Here is an 11,593-nt window from a genome sequence, read left to right on the forward strand (position 1 = left end):
AGTCTCATCAATATAGTTCACACTGCAATGCACTTAGTTTTAAAAACTTGCTTTTTTCTGAAATAATTATTTCTTGTTGGACTGGGTATATGCCAAAGTGAATCCTATGGTTTTCAAAAAGTCCTGTCCCGATGATGGTTAATGTATATGTGTCTATTAAAAACAAGCCAATAGAAGAGTGTGGCACCCAGAGACACATACACACCGTACTGGGTGTTTGTTTTTAGTCCCTCACCTCTGTGTCTAACTCACTAAGACACATACTGGAGACATACCTGATGCTGCTGTGTGACAGCCTGCAGGTTGTATACGAACAGTTCTTGGTACTGTGGCAGCAGGGTGAGCATCACAGTCAGCCCATTGAGAACCAGCAGGAGGCCTTTAGACAGGGGAGCCTTGTCTGTGCAGAACATACACACAACACATTTACGACGGGACAGTGACACTGTCGCCTTCTTTAGCGAGCAGCTCTGCATGTTACGGTTTACGAGGCAAAGGTTTTGTAGATGGAAGAGAGAGAAGTGACTAATGTGGCTGGGGAGACAGACAGTAACGTAATATAACTGCAGCTGACTATTTAGCTATTCAGAAGATGACATGTTCACAAATTCGATTAGTTTTAACGCACAATTTAGCTGAACCAACCGACTTAGCTTGAGTTAAATTGAAAAAGCTTTAATTAACTAAACGCAGCTGTAATAACTGATGGATACTGCTTCGAATAAATAAATTCCAGCGCAATAATACCTTGTCGGTTGACTAAGCTAGCTAGCTAGCTAGCTGTCACCGTTGGAACTGACAGGAAAAGCGGTGAGAGGACTGCCACAGTCCGGCTGTCGTTTAACGGCGGATCCGGGATACTTACAAAGGCCCCGAGAGCCAGTGGAGGTGAACATTGTGTCCAGATGAGTTAACGAAATCCAGACGAAGACCGTTAATCGCAAAGCAACAGAAACCTAACACAAAGACATCGAAATATAGTTGGAGGAAGGACCCATGGTGTGACTGTGAGGAGAAGCGACAGGGGAAAGGGGATCTCCTACAGAAGCCCGACAAGCCCAAAAAGGGTTCATTCGCAGTCATTCTCTGACATTAGGATTAGACGGACCGGCAGAGGGCGCTGTTGCTCCGCGTTGAAAACGAGATGATGCTCCCTAGATATTTTACTGATAACCTCATCTAAACACCTCATTCCCATTAAGGTCTTTCATACTGAGGGAATAGAAGCGAATTAGAAATAAAGGTAAGTTATTTATGTATGATCAAATGCTGAAGGAATGCAACTAAAATAAATATTTCCACCTAATTTATATAATGTTTTTGCAAATGAAAGTAGCCTACTAAGTAATATCATAGACAAAAAAATAATGAATAAGATAAAAAAAACAATGGAAAATTAATTTGTTTCAACAGTGATACATTGCTACTACTACTACTACTAGCCTACCACTACTACTACTACTACTTTTACTACTACTACTACTACTACTACTACTACTACTACTACTAATAATAATAATAATAATAATAATAATAATGTATTTTAAAGCAAAGTAGCAAACAAAACAAACTAAGTCTAAAGCTAAATAAAACAAGTCACATTAATTGATTACAGATTGCACCTTGGCCCAATTGCCACATGATTGAATGCACTTGTAAATTAATTTGGATAAAAGCATCAGCTAAATAAATGTAATTTAGTGTACTTATACTATTATACTATTATTGCTACCAATTCATCACTACTACTACTACTAATACTACTACTACTACTACTACTAATAATAATAATAATAATACTAACAATAATTTATTTTCAAAGCAAAGCAGAGAACTGAACAAGCAAGCAAACAAACAAAAAATAAAATGTATATGAATACAATGAGTCAAAGTTAAAATAATAAAACATACATATAAGAAATAAAAAAAGAAAACTCTAAAAAGAAAATGTAGAGTAAAAAAATAAACCATGAGAGAGATGAGGAGAGTGCACTATTTTAATAAAGCCTCATAAAACATGTTTTATGAGCATGGTCCCTGAACATCACATCACAGTGCATCTGCACAGCGGGGTCATCTCCATCTGTACACACTTTCTCTGCATAGTGACCACTAAGAGGTCCCCATCCACAGGTCGTAGGAAGGATAGTCTCCTTACCCACGATGCCATCCTGCTATTATCTGACGGCCCTCAGACAGGGTAGTCCCAGGTCCTAAAGCACTGGTCTAATAATGTTTGATCTTTGTCATAATTGACCACTAGCTCAGTGTGTAATATGTGTTTATTAGATATGCATAGAAGCAGCAGACAGGGAGTGCTTCATGTCTTGAAGCCATGTGGTCAGCTTTCTGTCAGAGAGGTAAAAGTGTTAATTATCCTTGAGGCCTTGAGCAGGATGTGGCTGCACAAAGTCCAGATTAATGGCTTTTGCGTATGTTTCTCTTGGCCTTATGCACACAGTGTCGTATCTTGTCAAGGTCCAGACTTCCTTTGCAGAGTCACTGCTTTGTCTTATACTACCGGCTGCCAGTTTTTCTTCACATCAAACCGTGTGTATACCTTTATGCCTGGCTGTGATTGCTCCTGAGCCAATTGATCCAATGCTTATGTTACGTCCAAGTACATTTGAAAAGATATGGCGAACAGCTGTCTAATAGTGTTGCATTTCCTCATCATTCACAGATGCAGTATGCATGCTAGTTCCCATTGGTTAGTTCCCACCCATTAAGTCTATGTGGCTGCTTGTGGTCAGATGTGACTGCAAAGCAGAGCTCAGGAACAGCTTGCTAATTGTGTTTCAGACCTTCTCTGTCACTGATGTAGGAGTGAGGTCTAAAAAGGTTGCTTTGCCCCTGTTCTCAATCAAAGATAATCAGATTAAACAGTGCAGAGATGTGCAAATGTGTGTGTGTGTGTGTGCTTACCAATAAAGAGACTCCAGATTTGGAGACAGCCTTGACTCCTGCTGTTTGCTTTGTTCATTAAGATGAGATGAGCAGATGGTTTGCTGGTCTGCTGTGCAGTACACACACGCGGACACATACACACACACACAAGCAAAAACATACACATATGGAAATACACATACACACATGCATGCTCAGTCCTGTCACCTTAGCTTTATCCTCCATTTATCTTTTCCATTACATGTCTCTCGGCAGGACAATGTGAATTGTAAGGGATGCGTGTGTGTGTGTCTGTGTGAGAGAGAGAGATACAAGGGACTGTGAAAGAGTAGAGCGGTGAGCTGAATTAAGTCACAAACCTTTTTAGTCAAGACAGCCTCAGAGGTGGTCATCTGAAAAGCTGATGACTCATTCACACATTCATGTATGTGAATCACTGCTTTTCACTTGTCAGCCACTCTGTATTCAGGAAGAATTGCTTGTAACAGAGGTATTGTTTTAGTTCTGCATCACAGCTTATCTGCCTGTGTCCAGGAAATGGCACACTGCACATTTACACAAGGTTGCACGAGCAAACTCTGGCCTACTTCAAGGATTATTTTGACACAACAAATGACTTCAAAACAATGTGAATTATATTATTTAGGACTTTAGAAAACTTCAGCAAATCCTGAGCATCTTCTGTAGAGGAAATGATCTGCTTCAACATTATGATTATTATTCATTCAATTGCCCTCAGCATCTGTTGAGGAATACAAAAAACTCAGTTCATGATGCTTTCAAATATATCTAATATGTATGCAGGAATACTTTTTTGTGAAATTCTAAATTACAAGTTGAGCAACAATTGATTTATTTTGCTAGACAATTTCAGACCTGCAATCCAAAACAAGTCAGAAAATGTTATTCATTAGTTCAATTAGATACGGTTCCATCTCGTTCAATGCTAATATTTGGCCAGCAAAGACTATAAAAGAGCCATACATTTTCACACATTTTTTAAAAACATTTTCTTTACACAATTCTAATCTAATTTAATTCTTGTCTCACGTTTCCATAAATTTACCAAATATCTCAACTCTTAACTATATATTGACCCAAGTATAGCTTTTGAAGATCCTCACCCTGCTTTATATTTTAGAGAAACATGATAAAAAAAATGAGTGCAGCCACAGAGAAAGAGAGTGCATCGTCATAATGTTTTACTAAAGGACAGCTTACATTTGATCCGGATCCCCCCCTTCCCCTTCTGTCGATACTTACGTGTATGTTTTTGAAGATAGTGAAACAATCAATGTCACATCACTACCCAGACGCTCACATATGTATAGACATGCAAGCACATGGACCTGCCCCTCCTCCACACACAAACAAATCTCAAGGGTTTACCGTACCACAGAATGCAAAACTGTCACAAAAAACAACAAAACTATCAAATAAATCCACAATTTCAAAGGTGTTATGTATTTTAGATAAACAAATAGTTATTCAACAGTTATTTATGAAACAAAGAAAGAAGCACTGACACAATTTAATAAAAAGGATTTGTATTGTTTGTATTGTCAAACTGCACTACTGCATAACATACACAATACAAGTCATTTACTGACTGTACAACATGCCTTTATGTTTTTCTGATAATAATAATAATAATAATAACAAAAATGATGGCTATATATATGTACAGAACTCTGTTACAAGGTGTATTCATCACTTGTTGTAAGATAAACAGCACTAACAAAAAAACAAAAACAACTATGGTCATCTTCATCTAGGATCTAAAAACCTTGTTTGAAAGAAACACAGTCAAACACATCTTTAGAATAAAGTACTGTTCCCACTACGGCCAAGATTCAGTGATAACTGCAATAAATTATCAAGAGAACAAAGAAAAAGTTCAAATGTCACCCTTAAAATTTAGGGGAGTCCTCTCAAGGAGGTGGAGATGTGTATCTCAGATGCCACTGTGTGACCAAGCATGCCTGTTTTATTTCTCATAAGCGAGGAATGTTCATCTCTCTATTCTTCCATTCATCTATCCATTCATCCATCCATTCTTCCACCTCGTCTTCAGTACATCCCACTGGTCTGCAGGAACACTCTGCCCTCTGAAATCCAGAAAGAAATCCAGTCTAATAAAACACAATCAAAATTCTATAAGTTATAATGAATTTGGACAAATTCTTCGACCACAGTGACTGTAACAGTAGGAGGGCAAAATGATGTATGCTATTAATTCATTTGCATAAATATTGAACAAGGCCCCCTACAACCTTGACCAAAGACCATTAATAAAAGATCATTATTAAGTAAGTCTCAGTTGAAAGTGTTTTTCGGCCCCTGATCCCTGTTTTTGGCGATAAAACTTCCTGGCACAAAGGAACCACATCCTGCCCTACTGCCTGACAGACAATTCCCCTTTAAATGATTTATTACTGGGTGTTAATTATGCAAATTATGTCCAAACAAACTCGTCACGAGGACAATTAAGACAGCCGTTAATTAGTGGCCAGTTCTCTTCTTGCTTCACTGACATTCAATTAAAAATTGGCTTTGAACAAGCACGCTGTCTGGTACGGCGGTCCTGGCACGGCGCGGAGCAGAGGTGGGCTGGAACCATGCACTCCTTTGATGAGGCCGGGCTACAGATCACGGCCATTTCTTTTTCTGTCTATTGAAGACGTTGCATGGCGGACAAAATAAATACATTAAACGCCCATCTCCATTAAAATTGTAGCCCCAGTGAACTGCCTTATGCTTCATTTAATTTTTGTTCAACTTCTCAGGAGCGGTCTCCCTGTGAAATCTTTGAAAACCCTTCCAGTAGACTGGTCAGTTAAGCATCAAAAGCAGTAAGTAATAATAAAATCTGTTGTCCCAGTTCAGTTGATGGGAGCTAGATAAATCCCCAGCAGCAGGTATATGACTGTTTATTCCACAATTCTTACACTGAAATGGCATTTTTCAGTCAATTTACCACTGTTAACAAGTAATTTATTCCCACAAACTTGGTGCAGTACCTTTACAAAGACTGGTACACATATCTTTTCTTTTAAACAAATTCATTCTTACTATATTTAACAACTAGATTGCCAAGAGAAGAATAAAAATGATATGACATTTGAAAAGTATGTAATACGATTGTTTGTTTTGTTTTAATTTCCTTTAAGGTGTCTGTTGGTGAGAGAACATTTGACTTGTTTTCTACTTAAGTCTTTTTTGTCTGATAGTTGCACAACTATAACATTTTAACTAATCAGAATATGAAGCTGGTTTTTCATAGCTACACACAAAGGAAGCTGTATTAGTTATCTGGACACCTGTACCTTGTACTGTTGCCTTGGTGTCCAGCCTGTTGTCATTGTGATTGCTCCCATCCATGTCCTGGGTCACGGACTCTGTGTGAGGAGGGGCTGCTGATGATTGATGGCCTGTAGTTTGGTCAATAATTAATAAAGACATTTAAATCAGAGGCACATGAACAGTCAAGGCTATGTTGCAACAGAAGGCTCGGTGACATTTATTATGAAAATGAGTATTACGTTGGTTGTGATAACTTTAGGCTCACAAAAGACTATTGTGAATGAATAAAATAATTCATTATGTCCAAAACAGTTTCTGTTGCTGCACCTGTGTGTGTGTTGGCAGTGTGCAACAGGGTGTGCTCTGCCTGATCACGCAGTTTGACCTCCTCCTCCAAGGCCTCCTGTAGTCTCCTCTTACTCCTCTTTTCCTTCTTCAAGCGCTTCTGGATCAGAACTGAATCGAGAGGAGGAAGAAACGAAGAAGAGAAGGAACGACAGATGACGAATGTCAAGTAAATGTGTTTAGCAAATAAAATTATTCAGATGCTTTGTTTGTATCTATGGACTTTGAAGGTATTGTGAGCTTGTTGTGGTTTCAGTGAGATTTGCATTTTTGAGTAATAGTCGGTAAATGCTCCTGGTTTACAGTTTAATACTAATACTGGAAGAACACCATGAAATCAAAGTGGATGCTTTCACAGAGGAGTGACAGCAGACAGCAGAATTGTCAGTGTTTAGATGTAAAAATGAACACAATGCCAGTGTTCAGAACAGAAAACATATATGGTAGTTTTGTGAGGTAATACCAAAATAACTTCCAGGTAATAATAACACATAACACAGTTGAGGGTTTCCGCTGCATTTTCTGCAAACCTGAGTATCTACTCCCTAAGATACATTATGTGATGCTTGGTATGGTGTGGCCTACCTCTGTTTTTCTGCTCCATGCTAAGCTGTCTCTCCAAGGTCTCTCTGAGCTCCCTCTCTCGGACTAGCTCCATCTTTAGCTCCGTCCTCTCCATCTGGTCCTGCTTCTCCTGCGCCCGGGCGTTCTCTATGGCAACCCTCAGCAGACCCTGCTTGGAGACACACAGGAACACATCAACAGGTTACACACTGATCAGAAGCCAGGAGAGGTGTTTGTCTTCTTCAAAGACTTGCACCAGAGAGAAAAAAAGACCCTTACTTTACCTAATCCTTTGTAAATATTTCTCTTTAACAACACTTTAAACAAAGGCTGTTTGTTTTCAATATTTCAATATTAAAGTAATTTTAAATGAGCTGTAGTTAATGTAAAAAAGGAGCATTTAAATCTTTTTACTGTTAAGATAAAAAGATCACAAAGAATTTGGCTTTTCCTAAGACAATGTTTGGTCTAATGTTTCAGTCAGGTGTATAATTCCTGGATTTACTCAGGTAGGAAAAGAAAATAGAAATAAAATCTGATTTGAACCTTATGAAAGTCTTTTAACTATATGCTAAGTGCCATCACATCAGGGTCAGATGAGGTTAAAGACATGTTTTTTTTCTTCCTGTGAAAAACCCAGCCAGTCAGTGCTTTCATTGTGACTCTGCTATAACAAAGACATGTAAAATCGGAGAAGCAGGTCAGCACATGCCCATCCCAATTACTGCACATCCTAAATGGCTGCCTCATCTGCTATTTACCATTTCAGGAAATCCCAAATAGCGGCTCATTCATCTCAGAGTATAATAATAATAAAGCCCCGGCAGAGCCTCACCTGGATGTTTGTGAGCAGAGTCTCTATGGAGGACAAGCCTTCCGGGAAGATGAAGGGAGTGTGGTGAAGACCTGCTGGGAGCTTCTGTCCTGCGGGGTAAGATACCCTCTCACAGCCTGATGGGGGTTTGTGGTAGACTTGTCTATCACAGCTCTCCCTGGTTGTCTGAGCAGCCAAGGAGCTATTATCTGGAGGGCAGAGAGACATTTGAAAGTCTAGTCTGTTGAATCAATTTAACACAAAAGGCTTACAGTTTATTCTACTTTACCTTTGTAGACATATTCTATATTTTTCTTCCCATGAAAAGACCAACAATGAATTGATCCAACCTGCAAGTATTTTGTGTGTAGCCAAAGCCTGGTGTAGCTGACTCTGTGCCATTGTCCAAAAAACTATTAATCAATGTGCCACATTTTAGCTCTGGGTAACATCCCTTCATTACCCTGAACACTACCCTGGACACTGTAGTTTATTTAGAAGTCGTTCCCACAAACACCATTCTGCTATTGTAAATACTCAGAAGTGCACCAAATCTGTGACGGAAAATAGTCTGCAACAAATGCACAGTTTACTCCTGTTTGAGTAACATCTGCTATAAACTAGTGCCCAGCTGCTTTATGAAAGAATTTGGCCGTTTAAAAAAACAAACAAGGAAGTATATATTCATGAGCTGTTTTTTAATATGTATGTCTTAAGTAGAAACAGATGGGCTTGGGGATGTACACCAGGGTAGGAAAGTCAGAAAGTATTGGGAGATGGCATATACAGAAGAAGAAATACAAAGAATACCCCCCCATCCTTATCCATTAAGCACTGACATACAATATGTGATTTTACTTTCTTTTCTGAAATGACGACACCTTAAAAAATATTATTTTTTTAGTTTTAAATGTAAGTGTAAAGTGCATTTAGTTCACAGAAACAGCTTCTGATGCACAACCTTGGATACTTCATCAGTGTTGTATCCAGGAGTCACTGGGTGTTTCTGGTCTTGCAATAGACACCCTCATCCCGGCGACCCGACCAAGACTGATCAGACCCCGACCTGTGTCCAAGTGGCATTCTACTGCCCCCACTGCTCTCCCCTCTTTAACCAGAGCCATCTGGATGCTTTTTCTGCTGCCTACGCATTGTTGCCTATGGCTCTTCTTTGGTTAGCACCTGTTATGCCCAGCAGGCTGTAGGCCTTGCTCAGGGAGTGACTGGCAAATCCCCTACTGCCCACCTCTACTGACATACACCTGGTCCTCCATCCGTTCCTCAGACAATCCTCCACCAGTTCTTGGTATTTCTCCCTCTTTCTCTCTCAATCCTCCCAGGGCACTGTCAGCTCTAACAAGATCAGTTGTTTTGTGGCCTCAGAGACCAAGGTGATATCAGGTTTTGATTTGGATTGGGTGAGGTGTATATGGATTTTCAGCTGCCTTTCTAGGTCCACTGTCATCGCCCAGTCTCGGGCTGTAGATAGCAAACCTACAGAGCAGTTTTTCGGTGTCTTCTCTGGCTTTTGTCCTTCCCTGATGAAGTGAATGTCATTGGCTATAACTTGGGTGTATCAGCTGTCCTTGATCCTCTTGCTGATTGCCTCCGTGATGGATTTAATGACCTGGTTGTGCCTTCATCAATACCGGCCCTCACCTAGCGCCCTGGAGCAGCTGCTCAGGATGTGTTCTATTGTCCCTATTTTGGAACAGAGGGGGCATGCAGGTGTTTCTATTTTCCCCATGTGCACACGTTGGATGGACTTGGGAGGACATCATAGACACCCTGAATCAAGAACTTGATCTTCTGGTGGTTCCACTTCCAGATGTTCTTCCAGGTGACACTCCGCTCCATCGCCTGCTCCCACTCCAGGTGCCTTACTGCCGCATGGCCACTGCTCTGCTGGTTCTCTCTTCCTCAACTGAAGCTCGCACCTCCTCCTGTACCAGCCTCTATCTCTCCTTTCCGCTGGCAAAGTCATGTTGAATCGCTGTTAAGTTCCCAAGTCTGGCTCTGCCTTGCGCAACTGTTTAAAGGATGGCCTTGTGCTTCAGCCAAGTCTCTGCTTGGTGGACTGCCTCTGAATCCAGAGTACTGCAGGTGTTCCTCCCTGACTGAGCTAAAAGGGCGCCTGAGCTTGTTGGTGTTCCCATATAGCCCGATATTACTTAGGCTATATGGCAGACCCAGCCATCTGCATAGATAGCTGCTCACCCTTTGCTCAAAACCTTCCACCACAGACATTGGGACCTCATAGATAAGCAGAGGCCAGAGGATTCTTGGGAGGATTCCATGCTGGTAGACCCAGGCCTTGAATTTTTCAGGGAGCCCAGATGTATCCAATGTTCTCAACCATCCCTCCACGTCAGCACCGGTTGCCTTGATGGAGTCTCTGTCATTCAGGCTGCAGCTGAAGACCTTCCCAAGGCTCTTCACTGGTCTCTCAGTGACTAAGGGGATCTAGTGTTCTCCCAGCCTGAAGGGGATTCTGTCTGTAACCTTCCCCTTCTTTAGAACCAGAGACCTGGACTTTTTATAGTTACTATAGATGCAAATGGGGATGACTTTAAAAAAAAGTCATGTACAAAGCCTCAGAGATGCCAATTAATTAACAGTCACCTGTATTCTTTGTCTTGCTCTTTTAAAATATTTTCTGCTTTTCACATTTTCCATCTTTATCTTTTCTGCCTCCTGTGAAGGACTTTAAAAGTACTGTTTTGAAAAGTATATTTCTTTTCCTGTGCCCCTGACTAATTTACACCGTCACCACCATCACCAACATCACCAGCACACAAATTATGTCCTGTTCAATATATTGCTTCCAAGCATTCACGTGCCATGTTTGTTTTAAACCTGCAAATGGATCATTATTCCAGCACAATACATAATCAGGGTTGAATGTAAATTTCTATAATTTATAGCGTACCAATATATATGTACTTAATGTCTTGTAAACATATCAAGCCCAACAGTTAATAGGTGTTTACACTAATTACTGTGTGTGTGTACGCATATGCAGAAGTCTTGGTTTGGGGTTGTGAAAATGTGATTTGCCTTTATTAGCTGGCGCTCTGCCTATTGATAATGCATCACAGCTTGACATCTCCCATAAAAAAAGCTAAGAAGCTGCATTATGGATGACCATCTGTTTGTAAACCTGAGAACTGTGTGTTCCTGATTCGGGACAGTAGGGGAAATGAAGATTAGCAATTTTTTCCCACATCAGGCAGTTGCTCACTTTCTGCATTTACTGTCATCCGAGCCACTGACGACAAAGACGTCCTGGGAGTCCGGCGGGTACTGGAGCAGAGACGAGTGTGAACGTGCAATGTGATATCTGGCACTTTTCTCTGTCTGTGACAAATGACAGTGTTTTCTCCACTTAGCTGACCACAGCATCTTCTGCTCCAAATCCACCCACCTCCCCTACTCTGCCTCGGCCTCACGTCTTGGCAACTGTCACATTCAAGGTGTTTCACAGATGAGAAGCAATACCCCACCCCCCTCCTCCTCTTTCTCCCTCTTTCTTGCTAAAAGCATTGCTCTGTAGAGAAAGGTAATTAGCAGGTGCTGGCGAGCTCAGCGGAGGGCATCCAACTACACTCCCGTGGCTCACATACAGACACACACACACACACACACACACACACACACACA

The 11,593-nt window shown here is 40.7% G+C and overlaps 2 protein-coding genes across 5 annotated transcripts in view; both read right to left on the reverse strand.

Moving 5' to 3' along the window:
- ubac2 (UBA domain containing 2) overlaps nt 1–1,089 on the reverse strand; it is a 5,210-nt gene extending 4,121 nt beyond the window's left edge. For both annotated transcript variants that reach the window (XM_032541650.1, XM_032541651.1), the window contains exons 1-2: nt 866–1,089; nt 276–400 (exon numbers count right to left, since the gene is read on the reverse strand). In XM_032541650.1, the coding sequence (XP_032397541.1) occupies nt 276–400; nt 866–896 (156 nt within the window). In that variant the 5' untranslated portion in view covers nt 897–1,089. The remainder of the gene's footprint in view (nt 1–275; nt 401–865) is intronic.
- A 3,348-nt stretch (nt 1,090–4,437) lies between these two features.
- dachc (dachshund c) overlaps nt 4,438–11,593 on the reverse strand; it is a 24,589-nt gene continuing 17,433 nt past the window's right edge. The window contains exons 7-11 of one of the 3 annotated variants that reach the window (XM_032541597.1): nt 7,955–8,142; nt 7,141–7,288; nt 6,538–6,666; nt 6,234–6,338; nt 4,438–5,039 (exon numbers count right to left, since the gene is read on the reverse strand). In XM_032541597.1, coding sequence (XP_032397488.1) covers nt 4,978–5,039; nt 6,234–6,338; nt 6,538–6,666; nt 7,141–7,288; nt 7,955–8,142 — 632 coding nt within the window. In that variant the 3' untranslated portion in view covers nt 4,438–4,977. Of the gene's footprint in view, nt 5,040–6,233; nt 6,339–6,537; nt 6,667–7,140; nt 7,292–7,954; nt 8,143–11,593 lie in introns of all 3 variants that reach the window. The other 2 variants (XM_032541598.1, XM_032541596.1) reach the window with 2 other exon arrangements.

The sequence above is a fragment of the Etheostoma spectabile genome, chromosome 17 (assembly GCF_008692095.1).
Source record: "Etheostoma spectabile isolate EspeVRDwgs_2016 chromosome 17, UIUC_Espe_1.0, whole genome shotgun sequence".
In the NCBI taxonomy this organism is placed as follows: domain Eukaryota; kingdom Metazoa; phylum Chordata; class Actinopteri; order Perciformes; family Percidae; genus Etheostoma; species Etheostoma spectabile.